Source organism: Tachysurus fulvidraco, chromosome 16 (genome assembly GCF_022655615.1).
Source record: "Tachysurus fulvidraco isolate hzauxx_2018 chromosome 16, HZAU_PFXX_2.0, whole genome shotgun sequence".
In the NCBI taxonomy this organism is placed as follows: Eukaryota; Metazoa; Chordata; class Actinopteri; order Siluriformes; family Bagridae; genus Tachysurus; species Tachysurus fulvidraco.
In genome coordinates this window covers 9,568,752-9,582,305 of record NC_062533.1, presented here as the reverse complement: position 1 = coordinate 9,582,305, position 13,554 = coordinate 9,568,752, and the positions used below count along the sequence as shown (strand labels likewise).

At 37.6% G+C, this 13,554-nt stretch overlaps 2 protein-coding genes across 3 annotated transcripts in view; both read right to left on the bottom strand.

The window, feature by feature from the left end:
* evlb (Enah/Vasp-like b) overlaps positions 1 to 3,786 on the bottom strand; it is a 29,972-nt gene extending 26,186 nt beyond the window's left edge. The window contains exon 1 of the mRNA XM_027149122.2: positions 3,463 to 3,786. Coding sequence (XP_027004923.1) covers positions 3,463 to 3,467 — 5 coding nt within the window. The 5' untranslated portion in view covers positions 3,468 to 3,786. The remainder of the gene's footprint in view (positions 1 to 3,462) is intronic.
* A 554-nt stretch (positions 3,787 to 4,340) lies between these two features.
* On the bottom strand, positions 4,341 to 12,797 carry LOC113644290 (echinoderm microtubule-associated protein-like 1). 2 transcript variants are annotated; one of them, XM_027148970.2, is made up of 7 exons: positions 10,957 to 12,797; positions 9,224 to 9,406; positions 8,055 to 8,190; positions 7,826 to 7,930; positions 7,701 to 7,735; positions 6,619 to 6,645; positions 4,341 to 6,411 (listed from the first exon to the last, which is right to left on the bottom strand). In XM_027148970.2, the coding sequence occupies exons 1-7, from the start codon at positions 11,339 to 11,341 to the stop codon at positions 6,152 to 6,154; spliced, it is 1,131 nt and encodes a 376-aa protein (XP_027004771.1). In that variant the 5' UTR covers positions 11,342 to 12,797; the 3' UTR covers positions 4,341 to 6,151. The 2 variants fall into 2 exon arrangements, with proteins under 2 accessions (XP_027004771.1, XP_027004772.1); XM_027148971.2 differs by having other exon boundaries at positions 6,213 to 6,400.
* Between the last annotated feature and the right edge of the window lie 757 nt (positions 12,798 to 13,554).

The following is a 13,554-nucleotide window of genomic DNA, read 5'->3' as shown; positions in this document are numbered from 1 at the left end:
TGAATCTCATAACTTACATTCTATATTTTCTCCTTTTAAATAAAACCCTGTCCATTTCTAATGTTATCTGTTATCTGACACACACATGTCCTAGACTGTTGTGCTGGGATCTAAAAATCATATATTCTGGTCAGATTCCCAGCACAACAGTCTAGGACATGTGTGTGTCTGTGATCCCTTACAATCCTACCACCTGTGCTAGATGTACACGTCTGACCTATAAAATATATGCCAGGTTTTACACTACAGTACCTGAATTGGGGATCAAAAGATATTCTGACTCAGCGACTCTGAGAGGAATTAAAGTAGGTCTGTAACTGCTTAGTCTGTCTGCTCTACAGCAAAGTTAAACAAGAAGGCTTAATTGTAGACCAGCCCCACAGCTTTTAAATGAGGTCAATAAAATTCACATGCTGCTAATGCTCTTTCATTTTGTTAGATGTTCCATTATGGAAAAATCATTAGGTAAGTGTTAAGTACCTTGTAAATATAATCATTATATAATGTATTCATGTATTACAGTATGGGTCTTTGCCTTAAAGTCTATTATCCTATAACTACATGGAAAATAATTCAAAATAATTATTTAGATATTATGCATTTAGATTTAGGGTGATCATTCAATGAAAAGTTGGCTGACTATGACACACTTCTGCACACCTACAGACACCTATCTCAAAAAGACTGCATTTGAAGATCTGAATCTGAAACCAGCAGCAGACAGAAGAATGATGGCAGAATTATTACGGTATAATGAATAAATTCCTATTCAAACTCTTTTAACTTCAGGCCAGCAAATCTTACTGTGATTTGTATCTCCTTGACACCCAGCTTATCCATCTCCCTATATACTTTATATAGCAGACAAAGCATACGCAGAGAGACACTTAATATCTGACAAGTCACATATGACTCAACTATGTCACCCACGCAGATACATTCCCTAATTTGCATTATGGAAAAGTTTGAGTTTGTTTAAGGGGCACTAAACAACAACTAGTGTTAGATGGATGAATGAATGTAGATACACAAATATTTATAGATATATCCAGAGTTTATGCAAATGATATAAATAAGCAAATAAATCTTCTGTTCCGTCGAAAAGATATACAGGTTTATTAAGAAACATTTAAAACTTTAAAAATAGAATTCAGTTGAATTGAAAGACAGTGGTGTAGTAAACACCAGGGGTGGTGAAAATCACCAGGATACCTTCTTGTGCATATGTGCATGTTTGCAGAAACCTTGTGTCCATATGTTGTATAATTTGCAGACTGGTTGTGAATGATAGGGAACCCTGGAGCTACATAAGTCATTAGTTGTCTATTTCACCCCTCATCAGCACCAGGATAATCTATGCCAGAGTCTCATGAGAACCTGGCCTACCTTAGTGACAGGAAATGTTTTTGAAGAATGCTGCCATAGTCACATCATCAGGAGGGACAGTGTTAAAGTTATAGATCCTGAAGTTATACACTAATACCTCAGATAGCAGTAGTTCAGACTTCGTGGAGCCACCTTCCTTTAAGAAGTGTACATGAAGAGGAGAAGGTCCATATACTGTAGAGTAGCACGTCATGGTAGGGGCCTGGAAGCCAGCCTGCCTTTAGAGAAAAGTGATGATGTTCACCACCTACTGAGTATGTCTCTGTTTTGACAAAGACAGTCTTCATCCTTTTCTTCATTATAGATGGTCTTGTAGGATTTGGTCTTATGATCAAATCACCAGTGTAGTGTGCAATGAACACTCAGCAGGCTCGCCTTAATGGAAAGCTCATGAAAAGAAAGTAGGGGCCACCAACACCTATAAGGCAAGCATATCTCTAAGGCAATGTAGTTCTCCCACTCTTTTTATTGAAATGATCACCAGATGATGGAGTAAACAGCATTTGTGGAACAGTTTGCACCTTCGAGCACAAAAGGACTGTCTACCAGGGGCTCTTGAATTCAAAGAATCTCCTGTAATGGAAGCAGCCATGGTTTTCTGTTTTTTTCTGACAGTTACAGTGTTGCCCTAATAGACCAGCATATGGTGGTTGTAGAAAGCAGAAAAAAAATTAAGAGCTGCCTCACTTCCAGTTGGTTGATGTGTTCTACTATCTCACTGGGGCTTCACACACCACCTGTGCTTCTGTGGTACAGTCTGTCTGGCAGTGAAGGAGGCATCCATTGTGATATATCTCTCTAAGAAGACACTGCATCCAGACAGACCCCTTTTGTCTTGCAGCTACAGCTTGTTAGAGCTGTCCGTGAAAGTCTGGGTTTAAACTCAAATTGGTACTCCATTTTATAAAATGTCTTTAGTTCCAATCTGTACAAGGGGACCATATCCTCAGCATTAACTAGAACTGTACATAATGATTGCTTAAATTTGATTGGTAAGCATTAAAATTGCATTTTCAGTTAATCTTGTTTAACACTGATTCTTACTATAAAGCTACACTGTAAGACAGAGTGCTGTAATGCATGCAAGGATTCTACCGTTTACCAGATGGCCTGCTCCATGGTGGAGGCACATATGTGCCAGTCCAAGTACAGATTCATTGTGAATCCTCTGGTACTAGTGAAAAGCCAAAGGGTAGGACTTTGAATTTGGATGTTGAAAAACAAACCTCAAAAACATCTGTGCTCCAGTGTGGTGGGAACATGAAGATATGTATCAGGCAAATCCACTGACGTATCTGGTCTTGTGGTTGCATGAAACAGCAGAGATTCTGAAAATGAACTTTGAACCTTGTTCTAAATCATGCTTCTGTCAATCATGGAACACATATCATGGAATGAAGCATCAAACTTGGTGAGGACTGAAATAAATGAGACCCTGAGACAAGAGAAGGTTAGATGTAGATGACAGAAACAGTTGGTCTGATGTAGTCTCACCCCAGTGAGCCGTGGGACTGTAGAGTCTGATTCACAGACGCATAGATACAAAAGCGCTCGGTTCCTCGTCGGCCGCCGTCTTTTCATCAATGAAAGCTGCACGTGCTCTCGGGTTTCTATGACAACGGCTCCATTCTATGCATCCCTCGGCTCCATGCACTAGCATACATTGGCTATTTATGCTACAGAGACACTATGCTGCTTCCTAATAACCTTGAAAATGCGCCTCTTGTAAACGGAGACAGAAGTGAACAAATAAAAACAGTCTGCATTCCAACCGGAGTGGTGATGTGTGTTGCCCCACCTCACACACACACACACACACACACACACACACACACACACACACACACACACACACACACAGTGTCACACACAGAGAACACACACACACGATTATATGCATCAATCATGTAAACGAAGCCACGTATAAGCAGCACACCGGACAGAGATGTCATCAACAACTTCAGGTGTAAATCCCATACAAACGGCATCGGCACGCGCCGCATGCAGTAGCGCTCGCGCCCTTCATTGTGCGGTTTAACGGCGCCGTGTGTTTTAACGGCGCGTGATTTTGCTTACCTCATCTTTCTCCTCTCCCCTCCGTATGGAGGACTGCGCAAAATCTTCCCCGACCTCTTTTTTTCTCCCGAATTCACTCCCTACCCGTCTGTTTTAAGTCTCTTATCCTTGTAATTGTGACGGCTCCGTTAACACGCCGGATGTGCGGAGGCTGGAAGCGTCTCTTCTGTTTGCTCCCTCAGATCTCTCTCTCACTTCCATTTCACATCGATCGCCACTGCTGTCTCTGTGGAGCGAGTCAATGTGTGGATAGGCAACGGCGTAGAAGATGCCATCTTTACATCCTTACATACATGGAGAGAGAGAGAGAGAGAGAGAGAGAGAGAGAGAGAGAGAGAGAGAGAGAGAGAGAGAGAGAGAGAGAGAGAGAGAGGGGTGAGGGGGGAGAGAGAGTGAGAGGGGGGGAGAGGGAGAGAGAGATGGGGAGAGAGGAAGAGAGAGACAGGGAGAGGGAGGGAGAGAGACAGGGAGGGGGGAGAGGAAGGGAGACGGGGAGGGGGAGGGAGAAAAGGGGGGATGGAGAGAGAGAGCGAGAGAGAAGGGGGGATGGAGAGAGGAAGAGAGAAGGGGGGATGAAGAGAGAGAGAGAGAGAGAGAGAGAGAGAGAGAGCAGTTTGCTTTGCTGTAATATTTCAGTGATGAGTGATTCTCAGAGGAATTGGTTTATACTGACTGACTGAATCAATCATAAGTATCAACAGGATTAATTTTTTATTGCCATCCTGATTTATTTGTACCATGCTGCCTATTTTTGTTATAAGCCATTTATTATCAACAAAATTGTGAATTCCGAACAATGTTCCACTTTTTCATTGTAAAAATTAGACTCTATAATCGCAACATGTATTTATTTACAGCAAATATTTAGCTCATGGCAACTATGAGCCAGCATATTTATTTGCTTTTTGAAGTAAAGCTTACACTCACATCCAGAATTAGGTAGGTACGTTGTGTACAAATATCATCATTTGAGTCCTAGTTTTATTACAATTACAGCATAGTTAACTTAGTATTTACAGTATAAGATGTGTTTTATGTAGAATAATTTAGCCTTCAAGTAGGAGATGAACAGATTAATTAGAAACACAGTAGGACAGGCATCATAATCCTGTGCTTATGTTTAATAATAAATTCTATATAATAATGTGGTGGCGGTGCACTTAAATCATGCAGATACAGGCCAAGTGCTCTCTATTTGAAATCTCTATTTTGAAATCTCTATTTGTGAATCTGATTTTTGATTGGAATTGTGGCTGTTGGTGCCAGACAAGCTGGATTGAGCGTTTCAGAAACTGCTTATTTCCAGGGATTTTTACTTGCAACAGTCTGTAGAGGTTACACAAAACGGTGTGTGTAAAAACCAAAAATGTCCAGTGAACAACAGACCTATTAGCAGAAACAGCTTATTGATGAAAAAGAACAAAGGAGAATGGCCAGATTGTTTCAGGCTGACAGAAAGGCTACAACAACTCAACTTAGCGCTCTTTACAACTGTGGTGAGCAGAAAAGTATCTTCTTCAACTATTATATACCAAATGAAATTATAAATCCTCTGATTGTGTGTTATGATCTGTTTAGCCTTGTATTAAGCCCTGGTTTGTGTATATCCTAAATAACACAGTATTCAACATTCAGTATGTCTTTTTAGACATTAAAAATAATACATATTCATTATACACTGTCTATTCCATACAATACAGTACACTGCAGGGCAACACTGCTATGTGCAGCAAATCTATTTACTTAGTTTTAGACCACAATCCTGTGTATTTAAACATGTAACAGGGCTGGTAGTTATGACATCATATAGCTTAAACCTTTGGCTTTCAATCTGTTACTCAAGCACTCTACAATTTTCATTTGAAATATATTACTTCCTTATGAAAATTTCTTTAGGTCAGATTTCTCCAAATTAACAAATGACCAAAAACTCTCTGTGATTCAGGTGTGTGTAGGATGAAGCTGAAAAATTTTAAATGATTTTCAAAGCCTGTCCCCTTTTTCCTACACATGAACACAAGCATTAGCATTAGCTCTTACACGTACTATATAACACTGAATACATGCAAAATCTAACATAATAATTCATGATGATGGTCACAAGTGCAGTCTCTATCCTTTTGCATATGCAGACAGTAATGTATAATAGTAATGTATAATATCAGTGGAGTGGCAGATTGATTGCCGGTATGATTATAGCCCTTCTATAGTAATTAAAGTCTTCTGTGGTAACCTACAGATACTCCACCAGTCAAATATTGCGTAAATGATTTTGCACTGTGATTTTGGTGGCAGCATGCACTAACACAGACTCATTACTTTAGATAAGAGCCTTTGCCTTCTTATTATAGGATATATCATTTGTAACAACTCAAAAAAATCTTTTTTACAGAGAAATGACAATACAGGAAGTAATAAGAAAGCCAAATACTAGACTAACTGAATATCTGTTGGTACGTTTTTCCAAAAAAAAAAAAAAACAACCTAAAATTACTTTACTTACATCATGCAACAAATAACGTCCTGCAAATTCACATTATCAGAACCAAAATAATTAAACCCAACATGTTAGTCATTCGAGAGTTAAGAATTAACCAACATGTCACTTCCACTAGTTAACAATCACCAGCTTTTATTTAGTGGCTTATGAACACCAGATTGATTGTCCAGGTTCTTCTACTGTGTGTGTTTAATAACAGATCTGGAAATACTGACTAGGGGACTTAAGGGGGCTCTTGTAGATAGGGGTGTCAGCAGGAGAAAAGGGGCTCTGACATGTGCTCCTGTGTAAGGATAGTGAGCAGGGAGGCTTCTTCACAGCTCCTACTTTCTTCTTGTCTGAGGCAGCTTTATCTGGAGACCACACACTCGGCCGCACTGGTATAGCGACCGCATTCTCAGTTGGCCCAGTCTTTTTTGCTGGGTGACTCAGATAGATCTGCATAGTCACTAAGTGAAGGTTGCATGGTGGTGGGGTGCAGAAACAAGAAAGGGGTGAAAATGAGATGGAGAAAAAGAGATAAAAAAATAAAATAAAGTAACAACAAAGATTCATAAGAATAGTTATCCAAAATGTTTGAGTTTTCTTTCTGTCTGTCACCCTAAATTAAATATGTGAATATGAATGTGGCATAATAAGAGTGGCATGAGGTCTACCTTTGCAGTGAGTCACACGTCGGGTTCCTAAAGAACAAAAAAGGAAAAAAATCACATTTTTCATCAGACCTCCACATTTCCAGAGTGATTCTCTCTTTCCACATTACAGAAGTAATATTTGTGTCTCATTGTCTGAACAAGGTTGGCATCAAGTTGCACATAGCCAAAGTGCATATCATGGCATTTTAAACAGAATTAATAGAATAGAAATACACTATATATATATATATATATATATATATATATATATATATATATATATATATATATATTATTACAAATGGATATATATATATATATATATTACAAATGGATGCTATTTTACATGTAGCTTCTCATGTACAGTTCCTCTAGTATATTTTCACCAGATGCTATGAATTTTCAAAACCTTTGCAGAAAATATTATTTATGTAAGTACTGTAATTAAACATGCTTTTATATATAAACAATCAAAATGGAGTGTTGTACTGTGGCCCGATATGAAGCAGAGTTCACAATCACCATAAAATAGCATTTCCTAACATTTTTTATTCCTTGCATATAACAGCAAGAATGGCACATAACATATATTGTGTATAGTAGACTTTAATGTTTCTGTTATTATTTACACTACAGTATAAGAGCTATAAGCAGTGGTTACCTCACCAAAAAATAAAGCATAAAAAAACAGATTGTGTCAGGATCTAGCCCGGACATTTTGACCTGTGTTTTTGTTTACGTTTTTGTGTTCACGTGTCTGCCACTTTCTTGTCTAATTCCTTATTTATACAAGGGTGGGGCAGACACGTGAACAAAAACACAGGTCAAAAATCTGGGCTAGATCCTGACAGCTTGTCACGTTACTGAGAAACCAGAAAGTGTAAATCCTGAAGACCTTCCCTTACAGAAAACAATTTATAATTAGTCTTCTCCGGGAATCTTAATATTTTCAATAGTAAATCTGACATTAAATCTATGAATAATCTATAATACAGAATTCCATTTTATATGTAGAACAGAATGTACTGTAACAAATCAGCTTGCTTGTATACTTTTGGGGAGGAAAGTAACATTATTTGAATATGCCTTATTTAATTTCTTACCTACAACACTTGTGATGCTCTCCTTTGGTTTGTTGCTAAATGAACAAACAATCCCAAATGATAATGTTTAGTATTCAGTAGTGCAAGAGTCAATGCAGAATTAGGATTATTTTGACGAGCCTGACCTCTCTTGAAGTTTCTTACAGGGGGTTGAGGTGGTGCTGGTTGTTGGAGCAGTGCGACGGCTTGCAGGAAGACTGTAACTGTCTTTTGTACTGCTTGCTGGGCCTCTAAACCAGACCGAAAAAAAATCATTATTTTACTCAGTTAAAAAATGGAATAGATACAAATCCATAAGCAGTTTTATGTGATAACTGTGAGTTGGTTTCAATCCTTATAGCCAATGCCATGCACCTTTTAGTGGCTAGCAAAGGGTTGTAATTCTTCAAGGATGTGGAAGAGGGCAGTGTGGAGCTGGAGCACTTCTTCATGGAGTTGGCTGTATTACTGCTTGTTCTAGGTTGCAGGGCCAAAGACATAGGCCTGGATGCTAAAGGAATATATATAAAATAGTTTAGTATAATGTCATATTTACTCGTGCCAACATTCAGATCATATGAATTCAGATATTTGGTATATACATGTGTTTGTTGAAAGCCTGCACACCACTAATCTAATTACACTAATGAAACTACCAGCTAATCAAATAAGGGAACCCAGCCTTCCGATCTCAGCAAAGTCAACTGAGGTTCGGGAAGTTTAAATGTTATTCATAATTGAAAACATTATATTATATTATATTATATTATATTATATTATATTATATTATATTATATTATATTATATTATATTATATTAGAGGACTGTTGAATTCTCAAATATTTTTAGTTCTAATGTGTTGATTACTTTTCTGTAACAGCAGCTCTGACAGTAATTGTGGCTGCGAGGAAAATCACATTTATCTATCTATCTATCTATCTATCTATCTATCTATCTATCTATCTATCTATCTATCTATCTATCTATCTATCTATCTATCTATCTATCTATCTATCTATCTATCTATCTATTATCAATGTTCTCATTCTAATACATTATTGTTTCTTGGCTGAAGCTACACACAATCAAGTTTGATAGGGTGAAGTTTTCTGTTAGAAGATGTTTATTTTTTTTTAGTATTTTCAGAAAGTCTCTGCTGTCAGTGCTTTGTAGCTATCAGAGGTAAAGCTGTGGTTTTCAGACATGGGAAAATCTTCAGGACAGAGCTGAGGTATAATTGGAATAAGAGAGTGTGCTGTTATTGGAAAATCATTAGTTTTATAGTGGGAATAACTCTGTACACAAAACCTTTGATTATTTCCCTTATTTTCTGCCGAAAGACATCAAGTAGGTCTACACAGTCTGGTATGTTTCCTTTCTCTTCCTGTTTTGAAATGTTTCTTTTCAAGCAATCGTTCTTTTTGGCCACAGTAAATCTCTTAGTTGTTTAGTTTTTAATGCTTTAAAGTTTAAACCGATCCTCTGTTTAAAGACTATGTAAAAAAGTGGTCCGTTGCTGTGTATACTGTATGCATGTGTGGTACCTTTAGCAGGCCCTCTTTTAGTGTGAGCAGCAGTTTGAGCCTCTGAAATGTTGAGTCTTTTGAGCACATCAGCCAGAGCTATCTTCAGCAGCTGCACTTCATCCTCCTGAATCTGGAGACGCTGCTCCAAGTACATGAGCCTGTCTGTCACCTCCATGTTACTGTGTGTCGAGCTGTGTTCATCTGTCATCACACAGAGGACAGGACACTTTTGTTTTTACCTTGTGTTAAGTGTACTGTACATGCCAGATTATGGCTCATAGCAAAAATGGATGAACTTTTAGCATTTAATTGTAAATGTTTTCATTCCACAAAGCATTCCCTGCCTAGCCTGTGAGTGTGTCTTTATTTTAAAAGAAAGGTAGTACTGTGGGATGTGGAAGCTCAGTGGTTAAGGTGTTGGACTACTGATCAGAAGGTCACTGGCTCGAATCCCAGGTCCACCAAGTTGCCACTGCAGGGCCCCTAAGCAAGCAAAACCCTCAATTGCTCAGGTGTGTAAACTGGGTGGAAAAAAATGTAAGTCACTCTGGATAAGAGTGTCTGCTAAATGCTGTAAATGTTTTTATGTTTTAGAAATAGAAGCAAGTGTGACAGCCAAAGTGTTTAGAAATATTGTAAGCAAGTTTTCCAAGATGCTTTAAAAAAGATACCTTATTCCATAGACAGATACCTGACAGCCTACCTGCCTTGACACAGATGCATATTTAGGGCTAATATAGACTTTTAATTTATTATTAGTTTAATTTTAAAGAATTTCTGATATGAATTTCTAATTTCTGATAAAGTACTTTGTAGAACATTTCCTTTACTTTGCATGTATACAACAAAAGCTTAGGAAAAGTAGAGGTAATTGATATGACCTTTTACCATATAACATAAAAAACACTGGATAAAAATCCCAATGGAACATTGCTGACATGACACCCTCTAATATTGGTCTCATACTATAAATGTAGATTCATATGCTTTTGAAAAATTTCTACAACCGGCCTTCAGAGACATTCATTTTAAAGGAGGGGGATCATCAGGGGCTCGTCAGGGGATCATCAGGGCAAATCCAAATATAAAGCGTTTCAGTCACTTCATATATGCATTGCTCATGAATATCTCACTGCTCCAAAATAAAAAAAGGAATCACTCATTATTACATGCTGCATTAATCCAACAGTAGGCACTTGTTATTTTGAGAGGACCCATATGGAGATTGGGATTGAAATAGTGCTTAATCCCATGGCAGCAACAGGGAATTAGTGGAACTGCATTCTTGTTGTGCAGAAACACAGTCAGAAACTTTGATGTATGTACATTATATTCAGAGGAAAAACAACATTTATAACGTCATATAAAGAGGTAATAAAACAACAGATTAACAAACGTACAGTGCACAATCCTTCGTACCTGAGAGTGATATTTATGTAACAAAATCTTATTTAAATGTTAAATGGATTTATTTTCAGGTGATCATGGTCATAGGCATGATCATCAAATATAAAGCTACACTTTTACTGTAGTTTTAATAGGTTTGTGGTTTAATGTAGACATAACGATTAGAGTATACACTTATATGCAGTGGTATAGATCCAAGGCTTATATAATAATTTAATATTAATGATTTGTACTGAAATTTCAAAACACAAATACACATCAGAGTAATTTTAAAAAAAGTTTTGTTTTCATACAATTAAACCATATGTAACGGCTGAGCAGAACTCTTGTAATACGGTACTGACCTATTATGAAGTCTACTTCGGGTGCTAAGAGAGAGCCATCGTGGTACAGCTGAGCTCCTCCATCTTCAGCTACTTCAGATCGCTCCACCAGTTCCTCCATGTGTGCGTCTGCCATCGCTGCTGCTGACGTGCCTTCCATCATGTGAGGGCCTACTTGGTGAGCGCGTGTGTGCAAAAAAACCCCTGTGTTCATGTGTGTCCAAGTCTCTAAATTGTCCTGAACTAAAAGCGCATAACAGAGACCACACCACCACTGCACACTCCTCCTCCCCTTGACCTTCTTAATCCTCAGATACACACAATTTGAGATGAATGATGTAACTGCCCCCAGATTACTGCCTCTAGTAAGCCACCTCAGGAGCGAACATGAGCTGTCTACGTGCATGTGTGTGTGGGTTGGATTTTGAGGGCTGGGAGATTAAAGAGACATGTTTAATTCCAAAGAGCCCTTATACAAATGAGACTGTGTATGTGGGGGAGGCCCCAACTGAATAAACAGCTAATGGATTTCAGCAAATATCGAATCACAACACACAACAAACTCAATACACCAAAAATAAGTGTGTTGCACTCAACACTATATAGAACTCAAACTATATCGTTCTTGAGAAAAACCCGTTTGGTTTAAATTGCTGTTATATGTACAGTAAATACGTTTGCATGTGGTGTTCAACAATGTTCCCAAATACACACCCCTATTTTCGTAGGATCGGTTCAGGATCTACCGCAAGTCTGGTGAGTGACAGGGTAATTAATGAAGGTAACTGAATGAAAGAATGAAAATGAAACTTATCTCATGTACACAATGTACTAAAATTGAAGCACAACAAACGTTGATAAATTTCATTACAATTTCTATAAAAATAATTGTGAGATAAAATACTCACTCTCTCCTCTGACCCTAAACCACTGATGCAGTTTCAAATAACTATTCAAATAGAATGGACTGATTAGAAAAACAATGGTCTGATTTCTGATTTCAGATAAAGCCATGTCTTTTTTAACTCAAATATTACTCAAATATCATTTTGACCTCCACATTTTACAGAGTTACGTTTCGAAACAATTCTTTCACATAAGTATAATTTTGTGCATTTTTTCCATCCACCCTAAACCGAACAAGGCTTGACTGTATTTTCAGTGTCACAATCATTATGCTAACGGAAGACTAAAAAACAGCTCTTATGCCAAATTCATACTGGACTGCCAAACATCCACAAGATCTCAAACACTGTAATTTATAGGTTTCTGGAGAATTTTCAACCTCTATAAATCATCTTTATAACAAAGCTCATGCTTACATAACTACTTAGGATGGTTTTCCCACAATTCTTCAACATGTATTCAGTTTTACTGGGATTTATGACTAAAGGTATAGAAAGAACAGAAATATTTTATACATAGGAATTTTTCCAAATGTTGCACTATTTTCTCATTTTGTTGCAAAATTATGATCATAACTGCATTTCATTAAAATGTGGTACAACCTCATTCTCTGTACTTATGTTGCTTGTGTCTTTACACACACATCTTATTGACATGTCTGATCAGGGCCTCCCACTCTTAGGCAACACTGAGAGCTCCGCACCACTAATATCTTTAAAGAGGATCAGAGTCCAAAGCTGAATCCAACTACAGGGCAACACACAAGGACATTTGTTGTGACACGAGACAGACACAGACACCAGGAGGCATGCAACACAGATCCTTATGAACAGTGAGTAACCAAGCCAAGGGCATTAAACAACAAAGTGACCAAAGACAGCACAAAGACCAACACTTGATGTTTCAGACTGCTGGTGACCTCTACTGGTTAGGAATAACACAAGTTCACACTGCAGTTACTCATGGAATATTCTTAACTTCTTGAAAAAGTCTGACACATATGCAGTGAATTAATACCACCACTTAACGTATAAGTTAAGTGGTGGTATTAATTCACTGCATATGTGTCAGACTTTTTTATTGTGTTATAAATACCACCATTTTTCAACAGTTTGTGACCACCTGAACATCATGTGATTTCTTCCTAAAACAGTTGTAACAAAGTCTAAAGCTCAGGATTGCATTATCTGAATCAGAATCAGAATCAGATTTATTGGCTAAGTGTGTTGACACACACAATGAATTTGGTTCCAGCAGTTTGTGACTCTCAAACGTACAGACATAAATAACACTATACTATACAAACTAAACAAGAAAACAATGCAGACGATGAGATACAATATAGACAGAATGAGTATAAAATATTAATATAGAATGAGTATAAAATATTAATATAGAATGAATAAAATATATAAAATATGAATATAGAATATGACTGATCAGTAATGTACATAAAGTGTGGGAGTGCAAATAACAATGTGCAATATTATGCTATCGTTTCCCTTCACTGGAATTAAGAGGTCCAAAAATGTCCAGGCTTAACAATGCTGTGCACAAAGAAGGATCCATGAATTTGATGTAGAGGAACTCCAATGTCCTGCACAGAGTGTCCTGCACAGAGTGTCCTGCACAGAGTGTCCTGCACAGAGTGTCCTGCACAGAGCCCTGACCTCATTCATAATAAACACCTTTGGGATGAACTGGAATGCTGAC

What these genes read in the sequence shown, in the direction of transcription:
- LOC113644290 (XM_027148970.2), bottom strand. Translation starts at nt 11,341, where the DNA reads ATGCACGTAGACAGCTCATGTTCGCTCCTGAGGTGGCTTACTAGAGGC. An exon ending in TAAAAGAGGGCCTGCTAAAG is followed by an intron (nt 8,191 to 9,223) that starts GTACCACACATG and finishes ATATTCCTTTAG; the next exon opens with CATCCAGGCCTATGTCTTTG. An exon ending in TGTAAGAAACTTCAAGAGAG is followed by an intron (nt 7,736 to 7,825) that starts GTCAGGCTCGTC and finishes TTGTTCATTTAG; the next exon opens with CAACAAACCAAAGGAGAGCA.